Source organism: Herpailurus yagouaroundi, unplaced genomic scaffold, assembly GCF_014898765.1.
Source record: "Herpailurus yagouaroundi ecotype Mexico unplaced genomic scaffold, PumYag 162, whole genome shotgun sequence".
Taxonomy (NCBI): domain Eukaryota; kingdom Metazoa; phylum Chordata; class Mammalia; order Carnivora; family Felidae; genus Herpailurus; species Herpailurus yagouaroundi.
The window spans coordinates 66,468,476-66,493,368 of NW_024412403.1; the positions used below are offsets into that span (position 1 = coordinate 66,468,476).

A 24,893-nucleotide genomic window follows, 5' to 3' on the forward strand; every position below is an offset into this window, starting at 1 on the left:
GTGGGTCCATGAGATTACCGCTAGTCAATGGACTAGGGGCAGAAGTGATCTGTATCCTTTCTGGGCCAAAGCATCAAAAAGCTAGCACAGGAATGTCGAGCTGTTTCTTTCTTCAAGTGACAGAGCCAGATGGTCAGAGTAGATTGAATCACTGAGTTGCAACATGAAGACGGTTGCCCTCATGAGTCATGCAGACTGGCAGTAGACTTTAAGAGAGAAATAAACATTTGTGCTATGAAGTCATAATAAGCTCATCTTGACTAATGTCACATGGTAAGAAGTTTGGATTTTACTCTAAGTATAATAAAAGCCATTTGAAATTTTGAGCGAGAGAGTGATGAGATCATATACATGTTTAAATGACCACTATGCTGTGTGTACAATAGATTATGGGGAAGAGAGACAGGAGAAATAGGGAACCAGTTGTAAGTCCATTGAGGTTAATCCAGGTATGAAATAATAGCTTGAAATCAGTGGTAGCAGTGAAGGTGGTGAATTGAATTCAGGATATGTTTTGAAAATAGAACTAAGATAAATGGAAAGACTCCAAGGTTTTGGGCATGGGCAACTGACTGAAAAAGAAGACAGAGTAGAAGGTAACATGGGTGGAGTGGGAACCAAGAGTTATAAAGCTTTCTGGGTTTAAAGATCTCTTCCAAGAATACGAAAGAAGAAAGATAGAGTACTTCCTAACTCCTTTTACAAAGTCAGCATAACCCTGATATCAAACCTGACAATGATATTACAAGATACATATTTGTAAAAGTCCTAATATACATATATATATATATGTATATATATATATATATATATATATATATATATATATATTTGCAAACTAAGTTCAGATATAGACAAAGAGGAAAATGCAACATAATAAAATTGGATTTCCTCCAGAATGCATGGTTGTTTTAATATTCACATATCTATTGATGTAATTCATTAACAGAATAAGGGAGAAAAATAATCTCCATAAATGCAGAAAATCATTTAATGAAATTCAATACTCATCCCTGATTTAAAAAAAAAACAGCAAATTAGGAAAAGAACTTCTTTAATCTGATAGGGGCAATATAAAAATCTAATAGCACACATTATACTTAATAATGAAATATTGAAAATATTTTCCTTAAAGTCAGATATGAGAGAAGGATGTCTTCATTATCCCTTCCATTCATCCCTGTACTATAGGTCCTACCCAGAAAAACAAGGAATCAAAAGAAAAATAAGGAGGAGAAAGAGGAGGAGGAGTGAGGGGGAAGGTATAGGTTAGGAAGGAAGAAATAAAACCATCATTATTTACGGATGATATATGTGAATCTGTGGAAAATCCTGAAGACTCCCTGAATTAATTATTAGAAGTGATAAGTGAATTTATCAAGATCACTGAATTAAAGTTAAAGATACAAAACATCAATTATATTTCTATATGCTAGAATTCTCACTCATGTGTGGATCTTGAGAAACTTAACAGAAGACCATGGGGGAAGGGAAGGGAAAAAAAATAGTTACAAACAGAGAGGGAGGGAGGCACACCACAAGAGACTCTTAAATACAGAGAACAAACTGAGAGTGGATGGGGCAGGTGAGAGAGAAGGAAAAATGGGTGATGGGCATTGAGGAGGGCACTTGGGATGAGCACTGGGTGTTGTACATAAGCCAATTTGACAATAAATTATATTCATTAAAAAAAGTCACCGTTTTAGGTATGAATGTTATAGGACAATAGATAACCAGAATATATGTTGAAGTATTTAGGGGAAAAGTAAAATAGAATATATTAAATTTATAAACCCACTTAAAACTATGAAAGGAAATTTAATTAACTAAGTTTTTTAAAGTCCCTCTGAAAACTATTGTTTAATACTAGGGTCCTAAACAGAACAAGAGATTTGTAAGTTGAACTTAAAAGCTTAAGGGAAAACTAGGTTTTTAAAAATTTCTACTTCTATAAATTGAATCTAACTGGAAAAACAAACAAGTAAACCATGAAAACTTCTTGGCTAGCTGACTTCAGTGACCCTTTTAACAGTTCAGAAAAACAAGGGAAAAAAACTGAGTGATTTATGGAGTGCTTACTAGGTGTCACGCCATGTACATGTCCGAGGGGCTCTACCTAAGTCAGCTCATTCAGTGCTCACCACAACCCTGGGAGATGGGTTTTGTGAATCCCCACTCTACAGATGAGGCTCAGAGAGCCTATGTAACTTGCCCAAGATTCTGCAGTTAGTGAAGGATGGGATCGGTGCTTTCACACTTTTGGGTGCCTTTTCCTGGAAGGAAGGCTGGTGAGGGTAAATTTGCACAAGTCGCCTGGAGCCCTTGATGTTAGCAGCAGGGCGACGTCTTCTGTGTCTGCTCTGACCTTGCCTGTGAGCCTTCCAGGGGGTGAGACGCGGTGTGCACTCAAGTGACCTTCCTGTGAAGATTAGTGCGGCCAGAGAAAAAGATAGCCTGTTGATCCTTAAAGTTCAGGAGTGTGGGTTGGAGCCAAGGGGGCCTGTCCCCTGGACATAACTTGAGAGTAGCTGTGGAGAGGAGTTCTAGAAGCTGTGGAAAGAAAAAGAGGAAGGATTTCAGCACTGTGGCTCCAGGTGGCTTGCCTAACACCGCAGGGTTCTTTTCAGTTTATTTTTCTTCTACTAATTCACAACGCTTTAGCTGTCTCCAATACCTGATGTGATAGGGGCGGTCGTATCTTTGAATCGTCTCATTCTGGAGTATTAGGATGAACCAGCTCTGAAGTTATTTAGCCCAGTCTCATTTTTATAGGAGACGAGACCAAGAAATCAACTCCTGGTGCTTCCTATGAAGAATCTATAGAATTCTACTTCCTATCTAGCACTACTGAATGAGTTTCCAGGAAAAAAAAAAAACCTGTATGGCAAAATGATGAGTCTTATAAGACCCCTGTCTTTTTTTTTTTTTTTTTTAAACAAAGAGAGGCCTGTAAAATACAAGTAGGAGAACAATAGGTTCAGGCTGTTGTGGGTTGCAGGCTGCTGTGATCCAGAGGGCTGGGAGGGAGCTGCTTCCTCTTTAACTGAGCTGACCCAACATGAGGTCTTGGCAGAGAGAGTGGTGCTACCACCCAGAGACTCAGAACCTGAGGCCCGGGGGGCAGCTCCTGCTGTGCCACCATTAGGGGCAATTTTTTTGCCCCAGGTCTGTCTAGCAAAACTGACAGCTCCAAAGGACCTTACAGCCACTGCAGAGAAAAATATAGTGTGATGAAAAGAGGGTGAAGAGAGTGTGATGGTGATCTGTCTCCCCATGAGCCAATAAAGGAAAAGAGATGAAGGTCTGGCAAGTGATTGGTGAGTCAGGGGCTGAGGAGCCCATCGTGTGAGTCTCCACCTTTTTGCTGGGCCTTTGTCCTCAGGGGCCTCTGCCAGTTGCCACCTTCCCTGGAAAGCCAGACTGGGGGAAATAAGAGGTGAAATCATGTACCTCTGACAGAGAGGGAGGGGGGTTGCTAAACAATTCTGTATACAATGGGATACTGAAATACTTTACACATTTAACTAGGGCTTTACAAATGACAAACTACCTTTCTATACATTATCTCAGTTACTCCTCACATCAACCTGGTGAGGTAGACAGGCTACCTATCTACCTATTAGTACGTATTTATTATCCATTAGACTACTAGTCCTGTTCTGGAGATGAGAAACCACTCTTTATGGTTAAGTGACAGGACCAGAGTCAGATCTTAGAATCACAGAATCATAGTATCAGAGTTAGAAGACACCTTAATAGCAATAGCCTAAGGCATCCTTCTCTCAGAGCCTGCATCACCTTATAAAATCTCTGAGATTTCTTCTGGCTCCTACCTGAACTCTTCCAATGATGAGTAACTCACTAACTCTATGAGGCAACCCATTATTAATACTGAGTAAAACCCTTCCTCCTTATCATATTCAGTCCTTAACTCATTTCTGTCCTCAAGAATACCAAATTAAGGCAAATTCTTTTTTTAAGCTTATTTATTTATTCTGAGAGACAAAGAACATGAGTGGGGGAAGGGCAAAGAGAGAGAGGGAGAGAGAGAATCCCGAGCAGGCTCTACACTGTCAGCATGGAGCCTGATGCGGGACTTGAAATCATTAACCGTGAGATCATGACCTGAGCCAAAACCAAAAATCAGATGCTTAACTGACTGAGCCACCAAGGTGCCCCCCCAAATTAAGGCAAATTCTAATTCCCCTTCTTTTCAAAATCTGAGGATAGCACTCTTGCTCATCTCTCCAGATTAAACACCTTCAATTCTTTCAACTGTTACTCATGATGATCCATGACGTAGTTATCTGGCACAGTGCCTAAAATATACAGTAGATACTCAAATAGTTGTTGAATTGGCTCCCTGGCCCTGGGTACTATTATCCTGGTCCTGTGCTCCTTCCCCGACCACAGTTAGTCTCCATGTTGTCATCTGTTTCTCATTTGCTCGTTTATTTAAACAATAGGGAGGAGCGCCAGGGTGGCTCAGTCGGTTAAGCCTCTGACTCTTGATTTCAGCTCAGCCATGATCTCACAGTTCATGAGATAGAATCCTGTATGGGGCTCTGCACTGACAGTGCAGAGCCTGCTTGGGATTCTCTCTTTCTCTCTCTCCCTCTGCTCCTCCCCTGCTCTCTCTCTCTCTCTGAAAATAAATAAACATTGATAAACATTTATAAATAAACATTTATAAATAAATACATAATAGGGAGAATGGCAACAACATATGGTTTCTACTTTCAAATCACAGGGTTGCAGAAGAACTTGAAAACATAATCAAAATTGGCCACATTTCAAACAGCTTTCGATTAGTGATTAATTTGTGCTAATAGACTTGCTCTCTGACTTAACTGCTCACTCCAGAGTTGCATTCATGGAGCAGCTCCTATAAGTAAGACACCAAATGGGACATTGTAGAGAGTGTCCTCCACAGAATTCAAACTCCTAGTGAAGGCTGGGTTAATGCGAGGTCTGACTCTAACACCCCCCATGAATACATTATGCAGCAGGGCTGTTTTGCCCATTCAAAGAAGTAGCATTCAATTCCGGGCAACCCCAGACTAAAAGATGTACTGTTTTTCAAAAAGACCTCTAGTGGAAGCGCTGGCTATTCTTAGCTGGTCGTGGTGGGAAGGACAAGCACGGGTGTCAGTGTGATGAAGCTGTATCTTTCTCAATGATGTAGAACTCAGCCAGCTTCATGCTTCTTATGTAAGTGCTGTGCCAGGATGAACAGCACTGAGCTTACAATTCTGGTAACGGAAGAGCCGGGGAATAGATGGTGAGTTGTTCCCCTCATTATAAAGGAAGCAATAGTAAATTGCTACCTATCACAAGGGACTATTGTTTAAAGTAATAACCCTAGAAGGGATTTGATGACAATAAGTCAAACCAAGCCCCCGAAACACAATTCCAGAGAAGGATCTACGGTTTAAATTATCCCATTATCACAGACTGAACTGAAAGCCATGTGAAATTTATACAACTTGATCAGGTTTTCAAGTTGTTCTGAAAACTGTGGTTTGGAAGTAAATAATACGTTTTTTCCTTTCTATTACTTGAACAAAGAAACATTGAAAAATGTACTCTCTTTATATTGCCAATACTAATACTTTAGAAAGGGAGTTATAATAGCAGCTTTCTCATCTTGAGGTTCTGAAAAGGCTGCTTCCCAAAGAATGATTTGAAAAGGACTATTTCATATGATAGTCTCAAGGGCAGAGGAGCTTCGAGATTGAGTGGTGACCTTTCACACAGAACATCTGCACTATCATCACATAGTAGGTGATAGAGTCTTCACAGGTACAGAATTGGGGGGGGGGTGCTTTTTAAAAAATTGTCTTAATGTTTATTTATTTTTGACAGAGACAGACAGAGCAAAAGTAGGGGAGGGGCAGAGAGAGGGGGAGACACAGAATCCTAGGCAGGCTCCAGGCTCTGAGCTGTCAGCACAGAGCCCAACACAGGGGCTCGAACTCATGAACCGTGAAATCATGACCTGAGCTGAAGTTGGACGTTTAACTGACTGAGCCACCCAAGCGCCTTGTGGCGGGACTTCTAATCAAGCAGAACCCACCATTCAGCAAGGAGGAGGACAGTCCCAAGTCATAAGAGTAAGTGTAGTGAAATATGCTGAAAGACACTGTGATGTCCTGGGGCTTGTGTCCATTTCACTGCTGACTGTTTCTCTTTTTTGCTTCTGAACAACTCATCCTTTGCCTTCTTAACATAAACCCAAGAAGGCCTTTGGGGTCCATCTTATCCAACACACTCAAATGAAGAAAGTGAGGCTCGGTGAGATTGTGTGGTTTGCAAAACGTAGCAGACCCAGACGTAGAAGCCAGGACACTTCAGGCTCCCAGTTCTGGCTATCTCTCGTTTATCACGTTGCCTCCTCATGTCTGGGAAAACTCATACATGAAATGTGTAGCTACCTAAAGCTGGGAATTTTCATCCCTTCACCTGAATGGTTTTATCTACAGGCAGAGGGAGAGGTACTGATCTTGGAAGAGTATGGATTAAAGACCAAGATGGGGGTGCAGGGCAGGTTAAGAGGAAGAATAGATAGAGCAAGACAGGGAAGTGGGGAAGAAAGGAAAAGAAGGTAATAGAGGAGAAATATGTCAACAATTAAATGGGGGAAATGTAAAGGAGAGAAGAAATTAAGAAGAGAAGGCCTGTTTTTTCTTCTTATGAGCAGCCAACTGAAGGCAACCAAGGACTGAACAGGAGTCAGAAAGAGGGAAGAAAGAAGAGCAAATAGAACTACAAAAAAAGGAGGACACCGGGAAGAAAACGAGAACCCCAAGAGCTGCTATGAGTTAGGAGTGTGTACAGGTAGGTGGGTGGGCATGCTGGACAAAGAGAGGGATCCACGGGACATAACCCATATGCATGGATGGGGGTGGACAAGCAGGAAGGTGAGTATCAGCACAATGGGAAAGGGGTGATGAGAGTGGTCACTGTAAATGGAGGAAGTCAACAAGTAATCTTGGGTCCTGGATAGATCCATGGAATTCTCCAGAATCAGCCCAACTATGGTTCTAGGGACATCTAGGAGATGATACATTCCCTATCTCTAACACCAACACTCTAACTTCTTATCATTTGCCTCTCCTACCTCTTTCATCATTTACATAACTTGTGTTGTAAAATATATAAACATTCACTCATTCACCATGTGTACCCTGGAAACCTTCCTCACTGAGCTAGTTCCTTGAAAAATTTGTCAGTGCTTCCCAAAGGATGGTGGGTCCCTCGGGCACCTGCGTCACACACACTTGGAAATGCTTTCCCAACTGGGAACTGTGGGGTTTTCCTTAGGAGAATCCAGGCCTCCACCACTGCTGGGTGGAGTCCCAGAGGAAAATGTCACAGCACTGTGAGAGCACAAGGGGGAATACGCAAGCGATTTCCCGGAACTACTCAGTGCAGCCTTTCTTGTCCATTCTCCTGCGGTGTGAGGGAAATCCTGCCCTTACTGTTAGGTCCTCCCAGATTTGTGCCCATCCACCTCACCCAGGTGTGGTTTGTGGGGAAAGCCAGGCTGCTGTTACACCCATAGGATCATAGTAACAGGGCAGCACCCAGTCCTCTGCCCGAACAAGCAACGCACTCTACACCGGGCAAGAGAACAGCAAGGTGGGATGCTTTCCTCCCAGGGTCATCAGCGTATATCACAAGCCTCTTTGAAATATGTAATTTTAACAGACATAGCTGCCCAATCCAAGCTAAATAGCGACTGCTTTCCAGAGCTGCCTCTATGCTAGGAAAAACCGATAGGAATAAGAACCGATAGGAATTAGCGTTTTTTCCCCTTTAAAATGCATGCCATAGGGGCGCCTGGGTGGCTTTGTCGGTTGAGCGGCCCACTTTGGCTCAGGTCATGATCTCACGGTCCATGAGTTCAAGCCCCGCGTCGGGCTCTGTGCTGACAGCTCAGAGCCTGGAGCCTGTTTCAGATTCTGTGTCTCCCTCTCTCTGACCCTCCCCTGTTCATGCTCTGTCTCTCTCTGTCTCAAAAATAAATAAATGTTAAAAAAAAAAAAAAACTATTCACACAAACTTGCAAACAATTTAGCAATTGTTTGCTTGCTCAAAATGTCAAGCAGCCCACTTTCTAAGACGCAATCACCCTTAATAAAAAATGAGTTAAAAAAAAATCCCGCGACGCCTTGCATGCACCTGGAGTGAGTTGTTACTGCAAGGCTGGGTTAATGCCACTTTCTGGGAGTCCTGTGAGAGGACAGACTCCGTGAAATGGTTTTTTGCCCTTACAAGCTGAGTTAAGGCCAACTGTTGGCGGGAAGGCAAAGAGCTGCCTTCTGAGTACTTACACAGGATCCTGAGCCAGGTGGTTGTGCCCGTGTTAGCTCTCCCTCACCTCATGTACTCCCCATCACTCCTATAATCCATGAACGATTCTGATCCCGACACCTCCTCAAAATCCTCCAGCACCAGACTGGTGGAGTCCTCACCCAGGACGCCGCTGTCCGGCCTGGACATCCTGGCCCGGGAGGGAGGTGCTGGAGGGCCACTGGCAGCTGGAAGAGGAGAGCGAGGGGGTGTTTGCTGGGCAGATGTGGGCATGGCTGACTCACGGACTTCCTCATCATCCTTCTCAGACTCTGGCCCTGTATCTGGAGCAGCAGGACCCAGGACATGGTACAGGCTGGGGAGACGGATGTCGAAACGCAGCCCAAACTTGGCAAAGAGCTTATCGTTGAGAGCGTAGAGCTTCTCAGAGATGTCATAGCCCAGCAGGGCTGAGAAGAGGCGGGAAATGTATCGCTCTTTGGTCAAAAGAAGGTGGAGACTTTTCCGGGGCCAGGAGATGTAGCTACATGCAGTCTCAGCAGTCAGAGTGACCTGAAAGGGGTCGGGAGAAGAGAGTGAAGATTTAAATTAGACTGTGTTCATGCTTAGCTCAGAGAAACATACAATTACGTGGCAAAAGGCTGCACTTTTGTTGAAGAAATTGTGGGAGCCCCCCACCATAGGTGCCCCCCATGGCCTTGCCTGGAGGAGGGCCAGTGAATGACTTTTACTTGTGTGCATTGACATGGAGGGGTGTACTTGTCAGGAGCCCTGGGTTCAGCCATTCACCCACTGGGCCCTCCCCTCCAGGAACCTCAGTTTCCACACCCAGTTTCCTCAGCTGTCATATTCTGTGGTCCCATGGCTGTGGAAGGTTCTGAGTCTATTGTGATCTCAAGATAGAGATGGGGCCTCTCATTGCTCTGAAAAAGGCTGGCATGCTGATGACAGTTTGTTTTAAGAATAAAGAAGGATAATATATTGCAGTAAGGATTAAGGAAGGGTTGGAGCACATTCCAGTTAGAGAAGAGCTTCTCATTAGGCCTGCCAAGTTGCATCAGTGGGAGAACATTGGCCTGGAATTCAGGCCCAGGAAGCTGCTCTTGACATGGCTATGACAAGTAACCAAAGAGATCTGATGACTAAAGTCAGAAAAAGGGCACAGAGGAGAGGAACTCTTTTTTTTTTTTTTTTAACGTTTATTCATTTTTGAGAGACACAGAGAACATTTATTCATTTTTGTGAATGGGGGAAGGGCAGAGAGAGAGGGAGGCACAGAATCCGAAGCAGGCTCCAGGCTCTGAGCTGTCAGCCCAGGGCCTGGCATGGGTCTCGAACTCATGAACCGTGAGATCATGACCTGAGCTGAAGTTGGACACTTAACCGACTGAGCCACCCAGGCACCCTGAGGAAGAGGAACTCTTAAGGGCACAGAGACAAAGGGCACCTCACTCTCCATTTATTTAGCCATCTAGGAAGTTCTGAGCACTTACTACGGGCCCATAATGCAAAGCTAAATTACACCTGCAGGGCAGGTAAGGTGCCTGGCACGTAGCAGGTGCTTGATAAATCCTTGTTTTAACAATGATAAGTGCTAAAACTGGGGTTAAACTAGAAACGTAAGTAGGAGAGTAAAGGAATAGGGTGTAGAATCACACAATTCTTTATAATTGGATTGGCCACGATACTTTAAAAGTGAGGCGGCCAGAAGGCTCATGTTGAAGAATTGTGGAGACAATGGAGATAATGGTGGTGATGATAGCAGCGAACATTTACCTAGAGGTGGCTGTGAGCCAGGCATTGTGTTCAAGTCTTCATGTGGATTTTCTTATTAAAGGTAGGGTTGACTTCCAAACACCCTTTATTAGAGATTTTCTCTAGTGATTTTAATTCCTGCATTGTGGACCAGAGCTCCCACTACCCTTCTCTCTTCCTTCCTCCTGCAGTAGACCTCTTCTACTTTCTTCACTCATTTCCTCACCTCTGCTTCTCCCCGCCCTCCCCTCCCATCATCAACCCTGAAGTCAGGCCTCTAAATTGCTTCATCAAGGCCAGGAGCTGGCTTCAAGTTCAGCTTTACCCTTTGACCAGCTGTGTGACATCAGACAAATTCCTTAATCTCTCCAAGCATGGTGCCTCGTGAGAAAAAAATTCTGAAAGAAGTACTCACAATCTGCCCATTCCTAGCAGTTCAGCAAGGAGCCGTCACTATCTGCCAAGGCCCATACTTCATAGGTGTACTTACCAATAATTCCCAAACAGGAAATCAGAGTACTGACCCCGAAGCAGGTGTGAAGAAAAGCCCCTCTGGACATAAATGGTGTCCTTGATGCCAAACACAAAGACAATGGGCCTGCTTATGAATGTGATTTTACTTCTTCCATCTTAAACCAAAATAAAATCCTTTTTCTTCCCCCTAGCCTCTCTTCTTTGCTAGCTACGGCCTCATTAGTTTACTCCCCTTCTCAGCAAAACTCCAGGAAAATGGTTGTCTGTGCTTGCTGTCTCCAGCTCCTCTCCTCTCACTCTGTCTGAAACCAGCAAGGTTTTGCCCCTCACAGTCCACACACACACTGTTCCTGGTAAGGTCACCAGTGGCCTCTAAGCTGCAGTGTGACATCAGTTTTCCTGGTCAACCTTGCTGATGGTCCCTTCTCTTTAATGAGCTTTCTCTACTCGGCTCACAGGATGCCACGCTCTCCTGGGACAACCTCCTCGTCGCTCCTTTGAGGCTTCCTTTTTCTCTCCAGCTTCTAAACACTAGGGTATCCCAGAGTCGGTCCATTCTTAAACTTTTCTCTGTCTAAACTCACTCACTTAGTGATCTCATCTAATCGAATGGCTTGGAATATCATCTGTGTTCCAAAACTCCCCAACTTGTGTCTCAGGCTCAGACCTCATTCTTTAATTCTAGACTCAAATATTCAACTGCCTGTGCGGCATCTCCATTTAAATGTTCGTAGATGACACAAATCTAATATATCCAAAACTGAACTTCCTCTTTTCCTCCAAAACCAATTCTACTTGTAGCCTGCCTTATTTCAGTTGATAGCATCTCTATCTTTCCAGCTGCTCAGACCAAAAGCCTTAGAGTCTTCCTTGATCCTCCTTCTCACACACACACTACATGCGATGCATTAGGAAATTCTTTTGGCTCTGTTTAGAAAATTCATGCTCTGGCCCCACATGATGTGGTTCCTTGTCCCCTCTTTGATCCTCTCCTACTATTCTCTCCCCTTCCTCTCTCGGTTCCAGCCACCACTGCCTCATTTCTGTAGTTCAAATATGCTAGTCCCTCCCACCACAGGGCCTTTGCACTGGTTCTTCCTTCTATCTACTCTGCTCTGCCCTCAGCTTCCCAGAGCTCACTGTCACCTCCCTCAGGTCTTTGTTTAAATGTCACCTTCTCAACAAAGATTTCTATGACCACCCTACATAAAATTGCATCTGTAACTCTCTTAAGCCACTCTATTTTTTTTTCACTATTTTTTTCATTATCTTTTAACATCTTACATAGTTACTCATTATCTCTGTGGCTTATTTTTTTTATTTTTATCTCCCCTACTAGAGTACAAATGGCATGAAAGCAGGGAACTTCCTTAGTTGTTCACTGATACATCGCAAACACCTTTAACAGTGCCTAGTATACAATAAATGCTCCATATACATTACTGAAGTGATTGAATGAATCAGGTAAAGACTACAAATCTTATATGCTGCAAAACAACCGAATGTGACTTTTGCACGTCCTGTATAAAATCCTTCCTCAGAGGTCTTCAGGAAACTTGTTTATTGCCTCGTTCCCCCATGCATGTGCATATGTCTGTAACAAAGTTTCAACAATCTTTTTCTTTAGTTCTCACTTCAGGGGCTGATTAAATGAATCAAATGAAAAAACATATGTAAAGAGGACTTGGGTTTAGTAAGACACAATGTAAATTGGAGAAATAATTATGATTTCTGTGTGATACCTCCTATGCTATGTCCTTGGTGACGAATGAGAGGATCACAGTGCTAAACAGTCAATAAATTCTTATTTAAATGGATTGCTGAGAGGTGTGATGGAACATTGATTCATTTGTGGTAAACACAATGAGAATTATGATTCAGACAGTCACTACAGATTGCCCTATTAGTCCACAAAGACTATAATTGCAGAAGGCAAGGACAGAATGAACTATAACTCAGGACAACACCTGACATTTACAAAGAGGAAATGAGACTTTACACAGCCAATAGCAAACGTGTGGATCTTATTGCTCCCAGAGGAGGTGCACACTAAAAATATAAATGGGAGGAATATGACGGTAGCTACATTCCAGGCTGAGAGGCCATCTGGGGTTACAGCCCCTCCTTTCAAGCATAGCTTAGGGGAGAACACCCAGCTTATCCACCACCTGTTCATCAGTGTCAATGTCAGAAACAGAGCCTGGTCTATCTGGCTCAGGACCGGTTCTTAGGGCCCTAAAGGAGTTCTCACAGGAGACTGCTGGGCTGGTTGGAGACGGTAGGGGTGTGTGTGGTGGAAGAGGAACATGATTAGTGGGGGTCTATGGCTGGTGGCCTGGCAGTGGGATGGGGATTGTCTGTCTCTCAGGATCTGTCCTCACAGAGTCAGAAGTCAGGGTGGGGCAGAAGCAGGCCCAGTCAAGTGGCCACTGCCTGGCATGTATCTATTCTGGAGTTAGTTCAAATGCTAGCTTGGGGGACTCCCCAATAGAAGTGATAGAAGTAACATGGAACGCAGTACTAGCAAACTATTTGGACAGGGGAGTCCTTATAAGGTGTGTGTGTGTGTGTGTGTGTGTGTGTGTGTGTGTGTTCATTCCACTGTACTAGTGACCTGCTCGTTTTTAAAAAGAAAAGAAATATTGGGTGGGAGAATGGGCTAAATGGGTGATGGGCATTAAGGAGGGCACTTGTTGGGATGAGTACTGGATGTTAGATGTATGTGATGAATCACTAAATTCTACTCCTGAAATCATTATTACACTATATGTTAACTAACTTGGATCTAAATAAAATTTTTTAAAAAAGGTCTATATGATCATATGTTGGTGAGAATGTGGAGAAAAAGGCACCCTCGTGCACTATTGGTGGGAATGCAAACTGGTGGAGCCAATGCACTGGTGGAGCATGACAGTTTGGAGGTTCCTCCAAAAGTTAAAAATAGAACTACCATAAGATCCAGTAATCACACTACTAGGTATTTACCCAAAGAATACAAAAACACTAATTCAACGGGATACACATACACTGATGTTATAGCAGTATCATTTACAATAGCTAAGACATGGAAGCAGCCCAAGTGTCCATTGACTGACAGATGAATGGATAAAGAAGATGTGGTGTATAGGTACAATGGAATATTATTCAGCCACAAAGAAGAATGAAATCTTGTTTGCAACAACATGGATGGATCTAGAGGGTATTAGGCTAAGTGAAATAAGCCAATCAGAGGAAGACAAATATCATAGGATTTCACTCATGCTGAATTTAAGAAACAAAACAAACAAAAGCAAGAAAAGAGAGAGAGTGCATGAGAGAAAACAAGAAACATACTCTTAACTATAGAGAACAAACTGATGGTTTACAGAGGAGATGTGGGTGGGGAGATGGGTGAAATGAGAAAAAAAGAAGCATTTATAAGGGTGGAAATTTCCTCTTCATTTTTCTTCTCCTAGCTCTGCTAATACAACCATGGTTTGCTTATGCTGTAATTACCCCTGAGGTTGTTTTCATGTAGTTTGAGATTTGGGGGGGAATAAAAGTGTGAAGGAAAAAAAAAAGAACAGAAATAGTAGAGCCAGGCAACTTGACTTTGCCACTTTTGAGACGAAGACTTTGGGCAAATTGCTTGATGTTTTGGAACCTCAATTTCTTCATGTTAAGTGGGGTAATAATAATATCCAACTCAGAAGGTTGTTGCGAGAATCAATAAGGCAATATAACATATGGCGCCTCCCATGTACTAGCCATTCAATAAGTGAGAGCTGCAAAGAAGGGAACTGAAGTCTGAAGGGTTGGCAGCCCCCACCTTGGAACATGTCTGTGGATGCCTCACAGAGCTCTGAGACACCAACTGCCCACTGCCAGGCCAGTTCAGAAAAGCTTTCTTGAACACTTACTGTGTTCATGGTACTGTCCTTTGGAGCCCGAGAATAGAGAGAAGGGGAAGCCCAGATTTCTACTCAAAGAGTTAGGAAAGGAAAGACAGAAAGGAAACCAGATCATGAGAACAGGGAGCAATATATGCACCAGTCAGCAGAAGTAAAAAGAATAGAAAGGCACACAGACAGGAACAATAAGCTTTGGGATAGAAGCTGATGAGGTCAGTCTGGGCAGGCTTCAGAGGAAGTAAGATGCCATAGCCTCATTTAGAGGGGGGAAATGCATTTCAGGCAGAAGGTACAGAGGGGGGCAAGCATGGCTGTTGCAAAACAATTGGATGTATTTAGGGAAGTACTAGTCATTCAGTGTGACCAGTATGAGCAAAAAGTGGGAAGGAGAGAGGGGCTGGAGATGTGGCTGGATATCACAAAAGGTCTTAAGGAGTGTGGGTTTTTATTTTGTGATCACTGGGTTTTAGGCATAGCAGTGACATGGCCCACCTATCAGGGGTTAGGACCTCCCTGTCCCACCCCACCCACCTCTGCCAGCAGCCCACGCACTCTTTCCACAGAAGGAGAGCGCTCCCACGCCTAGCATCACATTGGCGGTGGTTCAGAGAACAGATGTAAGCGGGGAAAGATGGAGGGGGGCATATCACTGGGTCACAGTAGGATGGGGTGGGACGGTGCTGCCACAGGCTCCCTATTACCTGGAACACCCCCTCCTCGGAGGGCTGCAGCGATTCCCACTCAGGAGAGTCCATGAACTGGTAAGGAAAGATGTAGTGCAGAAATTGCCCATCCTGGCTCACACGAACCCTGGCAAAGGGAGAGAAGAGACCATGTGGGAAAAGGACAGTGACTACCCAAATCTTCTTCAGTCTACATTACATATTTAAAAATGGAAAATGTTGGGGCGCCTGGGTGGCGCAGTCGGTTAAGCGTCCGACTTCAGCCAGGTCACGATCTCGCGGTCCGTGAGTTCGAGCCCCGCGTCGGGCTCTGGGCTGATGGCTCAGAGCCTGGAGCCTGTTTCCGATTCTGTGTCTCCCTCTCTCTCTCTGCCCCTCGCCCGTTCATGCTCTGTCTCTCTCTGTCCCAAAAATAAATAAACGTTGAAAAAAAAAAATAAATAAAAATGGAAAATGTTGAGAATCCAATATGGGTTTTTTCCTCTTTCCCCCTGAAAACTCAGTTTCAGCTTCAACCTCTCTCTAACATGAGTTATACCAGGAAAGGAGGTGTCTCTATTAGACAAAGGGGGAAGATAAAAAGATCTTTGCGGTATATGCTGTCCATTGGAAAGGAGCTACTGTTTCTTTTTTTTTTTTTTTTTTCTGGAGCTTTATTGGCTAAATAAATATTCATGGAGTACCTCCTGTGTTCCTGGAGGTCTGGAAATGCAGAGAAGGGTATGATCTGATCCTTGCCTTTAAGAATTTCACAACTTTGGGGCGCCTGGGTGGCGCAGTCGGTTAAGCGTCCGACTTCAGCCAGGTCACGATCTCGCGGTCCGTGAGTTCGAGCCCTGCGTCGGGCTCTGGGCTGATGGCTCAGAGCCTGGAGCCTGCTTCCGATTCTGTGTCTCCCTCTCTCTCTGCCCCTCCCCCGTTCATGCTCTGTCTCTCTCTGTCCCAAAAATAAATAAAACGTTGAAAAAAAAATTTTAAAGAATTTCACAACTTAGTGGAAATCACAGATGCATAAATAACTGACTGTAGGTCAACCTGTGTTATTGTGGAACAGGAGAATAGAGGAAGGAGAGAAATTAATTCTCTTCAAGAGGCAGATTTCTAAAAGGTGACATTGGAGCTCAGTTTTGAAAAATGAATAGGATGTTGAAAAGCAGATCAGGATGGGAATAGATGGAGAACTGGGAATCCAATGTGTTGTCTGTTTTCCAATATCTGTTTTTTCCCTTCCCCCACAATGCTAGAATTTTAGCTGGGCTTGTGGCTGCTCAACTAGACTACATTTCCCTACCTCCCACGCAGCTAGGTACAGCCATATGATTAAATTCTGGCCAAATGGGATTATTAGCACTCCAAATCTTGCTCCTAATGAACGCCTAGATATATATGTCTACATATAGATTACCAAAGACCATCACCAATTAATAAGCTGTTGCCTTTTATCTGACATCCTAAAGATGGAAGACAGAGGGGATATAGCTCTCAAGCCAAGGATGTGGTGTTAGCCTATAGTCTCCAATGGAAGAAACACATTTGCTCTTACAAAACCAGGTAATATATAGAGATAGCCAGGCAGAACTTCCCTGAATAATAAGTAGATTCAAGAGAAAATGAAGTGCCATGCTCTCCTACCTCAGGGTCTCCATGGATTCTGTACCCTCCAACTGGATCTCTTCCTAATTTCTACCTTCTCTGTAGATCTCAGCTTAAACATTTCTTCTTGTAGGAAGTTTCATCTGACCTCCCCAGAAAAGTTAAATCCACCAGGTACCTGCTCTCAGTGCACTTTGCATTTCTCTTTGGAAATATTATGTCTGTTATTCATCACTATGTCAAACATTAATTATTGATTTTCTTGATAGCTCCATGAGATAAGAACAGTATTTTTCATATTTTAACACTGGATCCTTAGCCCCTAGCACTCTTCACAAATAATTTTGGAAGGGAAAAAGTAAGAAGGGAAGGTAGGAATGGGGGAGAAAGAAAAGAAGGAAGGAACAATTGAACAGATGAACTCACTTGTGTCACCATAAAAAGCAGACCAACATCTCAAGGAAAAGCTTCTCAAATACAGGAAGAAAGACAACAGGAGAGAATGAGCCTGTTGCTGCATACATCAGACCTTACCAGCTCCTCAGGCAAGGGCTCTGGCCACTCAAGCCAGCTACTAGGGGTGCCATTATTTAGACTATGACATCTAATAAGCCTGCATGGCTCCCTGAAGCCATTTCAATTGGTCTATTATGCTCTTTGTCATTTAAGCCTCTTCTTCCTTCTTGATCTCCTGGACAACAGGTTTTCTTCCTACATGAATAGCTTAGTTGCCTACTCAGGAGACTGTGCATATGAGAGAATTGTGTGTGAGAGAAACTCACCAACAGTAAGCACAGCTTAACAGGGTGATAAACTTTGGGGAATTCCCTTGGCTTTTCTGAGTCTTAAAAGGGACTGGTTATAAATATTAAAATAAAACAAAAAGGACATCTGAGGTTTCAGCAAAGGGCTCTAGATGAGAGTCTGCATGAGAGACGGGGAGGTCTGTACAAGAAGCCCCCACTTCCTGGCATAGAGTTCTTGTTCACAGCTTCAAGGTGTTCAGTACCTAACTGTAACCAGCCCCAGGTACAATGATGGTCCTTTAAAACTGGAGCCTGGTCATAGACTAGAAGCCTTGGCTCCCAGCTCTAACTTAGCAAATTTGAGACAGGAGGACATTGAAAGATAACAAATAAGACTCTTGGGGCACCTGGGTGGCCCAGTTGGTTAAACATCCAACTTTGGTTCAGGTCATGATCTCACGGTTCATGGGTTCAAGCCCTGCATTGGACTATGTGCTGACAGCTCAGAGCCTGGAATCTGCTTGGGATTCTCTGTCTCTCCCTCTCTCTCTCTCTCTGCCCATCCCCTGCTCATGCCCTGTCTCTCTCAAAAATAAATATCTAAAAAAAATTTTTTTAAAGTAAGACTCTTACTCCAAACTTTGAAAAGCAAAGGGGAAAATTGTTAATTTTTTAAAAAAAATATTTTATTTATTTATTTTTTTAAAGTAGTGTCCACACCCAACATGGGGCTCGAGCTCACACCCCCAAGATCAAGAGTTGCATGTTCTACAATCTGAGCCAGCCAGGTGCCTCCAAAACTGTTTAATTTTTGATTTGGATTTTTGATGCTAAGTATACTAGGAAAAGCCACACTGAGGGGGCAAGGCCCCCTCTCCCTGTCACGGGGAAGTGGTCTTATATAAGTTCATATTAAATTCATCACATAAAAGATAGCTGAACCATACAATAAGCTTAATATACTTCCATACACATGCATCATACTAGTGGAGAGGGCCTTTCTCCCCCCTGTCTCAATTCCCTCCTTTGAACAGATGAGCCAAGTCTACGGCCATACCACCCTGAACGCGCCCGATCTCGTCTGAACAGATGAGCCATGAGGAGCAAATAATATCCTGGATCATGAATGAGAATGTTTCCTAAATTGTCTTTATTTTAAGCATGGAACTGTAGGGGACAAATAGTCATATTGTATTTGTATTTACACATGTATTTGTTTATAAATAATGCCACTTGCTTACACTTCACTTTACTCGTGAATGAAATGAAATGTCTCCCCACGAAACCTCATAGCTTATTCAACCCAAGACTTTGAGTCCAAAAATAATCACATGTATACATAACACTTTTGTTTCTACACATTAGTAGATAAATGCATATTAGCACTACCAGTAGTAGTTGTGGTACCATCATTATCATCCTCAAACTTTTTTCTTTTTCACTGTGTGGTTGACAGTCTTATCTGGTTTCTTCCCCACTCCCACCTTGGAATTAAAGCCTTCTGATAAGATTACTATCTTTTATCTTTTCTACCACATTCTCCTGGATTCAAAAAAGCAGGGGAGGAAACTGAGGACAAAGCTTTTGAAATACTTTGCTTGCTTTCCACTGAGGCAGCCCAAGTATATACCATGTTAAGTAGTTTACTGTTTGATGCTCAGTCCCACAAGTAAGTCCCTCTAGGGCAATATTTCAAAGATTCCACAAATGCCTACCAAATGTACAGCATAGAACCCCATGGTATTTCTTCTGAAAATATCAGCCATTGGCCAATACACATGTACAGGGTATGATTGGCCATACACTGATCCTGACCAAGATCATTTTTGCTGGGGCGCTTGGGTGACTCAGTTGGTTGTCTGACTCTTGATACCAGCTTGGGTCTCGATCTCACTGTTCATGAGATGGAGCCCCACGTTGGGTACTACACTGGCAGCAGAGAGCCTGATTGGAATTTTCTCTCTCCCTCTCTCTCTCTCTCTGCCCCTCCCCCACCCACTTGCACACGTGCTCTCTCCCTCTCTCTCTCAAAATAAATAAATAAACTCTAAAAAAAAAAAAAAAGATCATTTCTGCTAATTTTTTACTGTCACCCTTCCTAAAAGGAGCCCAAGGTATCTCCACCAAATCCTCAATGAGATATGTGTGGGCATCACTACTCTTCCCTCACTGTGTGGTCTTAGATTTATAGTACTTCACTGGTCTGTAAAAGAATCTCAGTAGAACAAATGGGAATGGAAAAGTGGACAAGGAACATTCCCTCTCCTCATCTGGTTGTATACCAAATGGCTTTACCACAGAGCCTATATATGATATCCTCAACACAGTTGGGGCTGTTTCCTTGATCCCTTGGCAAGGAACAGGCACTGTTCCCTGTATGTACAGTCAGCACTTAGGAAATACTGAATACATATGAAAGGAACAAATCTACCTCATTGAAGTGTTCACTTTTCCAGAGCTTATAGAGATGTTGTGACAGCTTAAGCATGATCCACCAGTGTGTGTATACTGTGTGTGTGTGTGTGTGTGTGTGTGTGTGTGTGTGTGTGGTCATTTCAGACCCAGGCTGAAGAAACACTCACCCCACACCTCCCAACACCAAGCGCACCCACAGTCCTTCCTGCCAACCAAGAAGATGCCTCATGATCTTGTTTCCTCTTGGAAAATGCTAAGAAAGAGGAACCAAACCCATGCTTAGAAACATCTGTTTTGGTCTGTTTGACTTGCCATATCCTTCCCTCAATGGAAGGGGCCTCAGAATGCAAAGGGACACACTGGGAAATGAGAAGCATGGGCAGAGGGAGGAAATGCTGAGCAGCGACCCAGTAGCTTACCGGCCAGAGAGTAGCAGGGACAAGCGGTTGATGGGTGTCTCACCCTCCACAGCGTAAGTCTGCTCAGTGGCCAGAGTGAAGACCTGCTCCTCACAGCAGTGAACAATCTCCTTGTACACCTGCAGAGGCACCTGCAAGGGTAGGCACAGCGTCTTGTAGAGGAGATCGAACTCCTCGGGGAGGGTGTTTTTACGCAGGCGGTAGACCAGGTGTGCCAGCTGGAACAGGCAGGCCGTTGCCAGCAGGAAGCTCCAGAGGATGATGTCCAGGCCGCAGGCATCAAACCAGCCCCACATCACGCAGCACACATAGCCTGTGCCCAGGAAGCCAAAGAGGTAGAAGCATCCATACACCCCACTGCCCCCCATGAAGCCCAGGAGCAAGAAGCAGTTGGCCAGATGGTAGACAGCCCCTTCCAGATCCTGCTTCCAGCCACTGCACACTGGGTCCTGCCAGAGAAGCTGGCGCATTGTGCTGCCGTTAGCACTCATCTTCAGGGCGTCTCAAAGCCTTGCTGGGCTTGAAGACTGTCCTCACATAGGGAATTCAAAAAATGAACTAATCTGTCCTCCCAGAGTCTTCTCAGGTCCGGCTTCTCACCGCCAACTCTGCCTTTCCTGAGAGGAATGCTTCCAGTAGCCTTGGGAATAAATGGCAGAACATAGTATACTTCATGGAGAATTTTAAAACTTTTTTCCCTCTCGTTTTCCTTCAGCAAGGTTCTGGCCTTCTTTGCAGAGCTCTGGCAATATTCCTGGGCTCTAGGTTTCTTAGAGCAGACTTCACATTTGGCTCTTAGCAGAAAAATCTAAATTGTCCCGAGGTAAAGATAGGACTATGGGATCGAAAACTTTAGCGGTGAGGGATAAAGTGGCCACATCCTGCTCTCTGTTGTCCCTAGTCAGAATGAGGAGAGCCCAGCACGGGAGGCACACTTGTGTTCCATTTGGAATGCGTCTCTCTTGGCACCGGAAGAAAGGGTGACCCCAGATGGATACCATGTTTGGAATTGGAATCCAAGAGGTACTGGCAGTGAGAAAAAACAGGCCAGGCACACAGGCAGGCTGGCAGAGCACTTAACATATCTCCCCAGAGGACAAGACCTCTGGGCAAGTGAGGCAGGCTGGGGAGAACAAAGGAAAAGTGAGCAGAGAATTTACCACAGTACCGGCAGGCAGGCCGGGTACTGCTCAGAGCTCCGGTGGGGAGGGCTAGGGGCTCTCCTGAGCTGGGAGGGCATAGCCAAGTAGGAAAGTAGGGGACTATTATAAGAAAAAATCCTAACAGTGAGAACTGGAAAACCCCTCAGAAGTCTTTATTAAGTCACATTATAAACATCTCTAGGCATTTATTTGACACCCATTAAACAAAAATGGCTACGCAAAGCAGTTCTTTGAATTCTAAACTGACTTTCTCCTGCATATATCTGGATTTAGGCATAGTTAATACAATGGTACTACAGTGCTCAGATCATCACCCTACCCATTATTTGCAAATTATAATAACTACCACCCATTAAACGGCCTACCCGGTGCTGGACCTCAATTAGGTACTTTACATAGATACTATTTAGTCATCATACAACCCCTCCAAATAAATATTATCTTCCTTCCAGATCTAAAAAAAACTGAGGCTCACCTAAGTAACAAGTTCCCATAGGCAGTAAGTGGTCCAGCCAGGATCTGATCCCAAGTCAGACTCAGCGCTGTGCGCCAAGCAGTTTGCACAGCAAGTAGAAATAGACAGATCCATGACTCCCAATCCCACATGCACCCTCCCCCACCCGCCAGAAGTCTGATGACATCCAAGGAACTTCTGGATGAACCTGGGGTCTATTTTGGGTCCCCAAAAAATAAATCTGGAGTATGCAAATATTAAGACATGTCCCTCTGGCTTCCAAATGACTCCTTGATTTTTTCCCTTGCTGCTACTTAGTATTTATTATCATTCTATTGCCCTTGAGACACTTTGGGGGGGGGGGGGTGTGGTACCCAGTAACTTTCCAAAACTACTTGAGTACTCAATCCCCAGGGACTTTTATTATACCGCTGATAACCAAACCAAAATTAGTGAGAAATTAGAAATTGTCAAATATGCTGAGGAGTGGAACTTTTTAGCTCAACAAATATTTACTGGGCGCCTGCTATGAGCCAAGCACTCAGAGAATCAGATTCCTAAGAGCTTTCACTCAATCAAGAGAAAGACACTTGAAAAAACAACGGCAATTCAGTGTTGGGCACAATAACTGAGTTAAGTTTAAAGAGAGGTGGCTGCCTAGAAGGAAACATTGGGTACAGGAAAGAATACATACGAGCTAATGCTGGGTTTGAGGCACAGGCATTGAATTAACCAGGTAGGTAGAGGGAGAAGAGCATCTCTAGTGGTCAGAACAGCAGAGGTAGAGCCGTGGAGTTGTGAAAATGCATGGCATGTTAAAGGAAGCCCGTTTTTCTTTTTTCTTTTTTTTTTTTTTTAATTAAAATCGCTTGACCAACAAATGTGTACCTTACTCCCTTCTTTCTAAAGTTGAGGGGGGGAAATCAGTGGTAAAGGAAAAGAGCTAGAGAGTGCCTGGAGAAGGAAAGGCCCTGCCCCAGTCCTCTTCTCAGCGATGACTTGGATGTCATTTGAGCAGCAGAGTGTGGGGATTTCCATACGCTGCTTTTATGTCACCTGCCTGCCTCCCAACCAACCACTGACTTCGGCAAGCAGCAGCTGCTCATCCCTCCACCTTAGTCACGCACCCAGAGCTGCCAGGGCCGCCGTCCCTGCCAGCTATGAGCCAGGAAATCAGAAGCAGGAAAGAAGAAGCAACCAGGGCCCTGCCCAAGATAACATTTCAAAGCAGGTCGTCTTTCTCGGCATGCCTGACCGACGGGCTGGCCTGACCCTTTAAAGAGACAGACGGACCCACTGACTGTTATTCTCAGCCTGCCTTGTCAGTCCACATACGTGCTCATCTGAGCAGAGGATGCTACCATCTATCAAGCAGTCATTGTTTCCTCATGTCATGCCGTGACACCTTTCTTTTTTAAATGGAAGAAACAAACTCCGAGAGGTTAAGGAAGGTCAAAGAGCTAGCATGTCAACTACAGGGCAGGTCATTTGAGTTGTATGTTCTCTGTGTTGTCCCACCTTGCCAAGTACGTTTGGGAATTTATATGCTATGGGGGATTTTAGCATGCTGCTGGTGGTGTGGCCTCACTGGTACATAAGCCCCAGAGGCTGTCACGATAGTGATATTGTTGCCTGAAGGACGGAACCTATGATGGGAATACGACAATGCAAAGTTGTGTCTTGTTTGTTTTTAAATCCAGATGACTGAAGAGGGAAAACATTTTGTGTCAAAATGGTATGTTCTTATAAGGAAATCCATAAATATGCGGGTGGAAGCACAGAAGAAAATATTGGGGGAGAATAAAAGGAAACAAACAGAAGTCACATCATTTACGGTATTGATTCAATCCCATAAGCATTTATTTAGGGCAAAGTATGTACACCAAGCACAGGGGATATAAAGATGAGCAAGACAATTGTCACCTTCAGGGAACTTTTGGTATGATGAGGAAGAGTGACCCAGAAATAACTGCAATCCAATAAAATAAGTGTATTTGGGGTTCAAAGGAAACCCAAAGGATTGGGGAGAAAGGATTCAGAAAAAACATCACAGGGAAGGTGACATTTAAGCTGGTCTAAAAAGATGACTAGGTGTTCCCCAACTAGGGGAGGGCATTCCGGGAAGGGAGAACAGAATGTGAAGTCAAGTCCAGAAGTAAAACAAAAATACACGGCATATTCTGGTAACAGAGTATAGCCTGCTTTAGGTGAATCAAAAGGAACAGCAGGACACGAGGTGGGAGAGGCAGGCTGGGGCCAGATTATGAAGTCAGCTGGCTAAACTGTCCCTCCCAGTGTGGCAGTGAACCATGGCTGGTGTGTGAACGGTTACTGTCCCATGATGACATAAGGGAAGAAACAGAGAGAATTTAGACATTTTTATAGCAATTTGACAGAGAAAATGGCCATTAAATTCAATAAAAACTTCGGGCTTGCATAATGTATGGGTTTTTTAAGTGTATTACCACCCGCCTCCATCTCCTTAGTAGTGGTTGTTAATTGGAAAATATTAAACCACATACACTTTGAAAAACACTGAGCTTGAAATTAACATTTTCCTAATATATATTAAAACAGAACACAGGCATGATGTAGGCTTTAGACACACACTGCCAACGCGACCTTGGGCAGACACCACTGATTGTCTATCCGATAGCCATTCCCCATTTTTCCTTAGTTTATGGAACTGTGATCTTGCTTGGGCAATATGTTAAAGAAAGGTGGGCTTCTCCCCCACTTGCCAGGGCTTGAAATAAGGCTGGTCAAAGCCAAGGACGATATCCCATTCCCCTTGATGGCAACTGGTTTACGTGTAGGCGTGTGACAAATGGGATATAAAAGGAAGAGCATGTAGGAGCTTCTGCGGGAAAAGTATACTTCCTGACAGACAGTAAGAAGTCCTGCTACCTTTTATCCTGGCTTGAATATACTTGTGCAGTGATGTAATGCTTGGAGCTACCATGAGATATGATAGCCATGAGATAT

General features: G+C 43.9%; 1 protein-coding gene across 3 annotated transcripts; it reads right to left on the reverse strand.

Moving 5' to 3' along the window:
- Positions 1-1,798: 1,798 nt before the first annotated feature.
- POPDC2 (popeye domain cAMP effector 2) lies at positions 1,799-21,639 on the reverse strand. 3 transcript variants are annotated; one of them, XM_040484594.1, is made up of 4 exons: positions 20,292-21,563; positions 15,137-15,245; positions 8,337-8,868; positions 1,799-2,550 (listed from the first exon to the last, which is right to left on the reverse strand). In XM_040484594.1, exons 1-3 carry the CDS (start codon positions 20,780-20,782, stop codon positions 8,380-8,382), a joined length of 1,089 nt encoding a protein of 362 aa, XP_040340528.1. In that variant the 5' UTR covers positions 20,783-21,563; the 3' UTR covers positions 1,799-2,550; positions 8,337-8,379. The 3 variants fall into 3 exon arrangements, with proteins under 3 accessions (XP_040340528.1, XP_040340529.1, XP_040340530.1); XM_040484595.1 differs by having other exon boundaries at positions 8,478-8,868; positions 20,292-21,555; XM_040484596.1 differs by lacking the exon at positions 1,799-2,550 and adding an exon at positions 2,929-3,452 and having other exon boundaries at positions 8,478-8,868; positions 20,292-21,639.
- Between the last annotated feature and the right edge of the window lie 3,254 nt (positions 21,640-24,893).

What these genes read in the sequence shown, in the direction of transcription:
- POPDC2 (XM_040484594.1), bottom strand. Translation starts at nt 20,782, where the DNA reads ATGAGTGCTAACGGCAGCACAATGCGCCAGCTTCTCTGGCAGGACCCA. An exon ending in TCCCTGCTACTCTCTGGCCG is followed by an intron (nt 15,246 to 20,291) that starts GTAAGCTACTGG and finishes TCCCTTTGCCAG; the next exon opens with GGTTCGTGTGAGCCAGGATG. An exon ending in CCGAGGAGGGGGTGTTCCAG is followed by an intron (nt 8,869 to 15,136) that starts GTAATAGGGAGC and finishes GACCCCTTTCAG; the next exon opens with GTCACTCTGACTGCTGAGAC.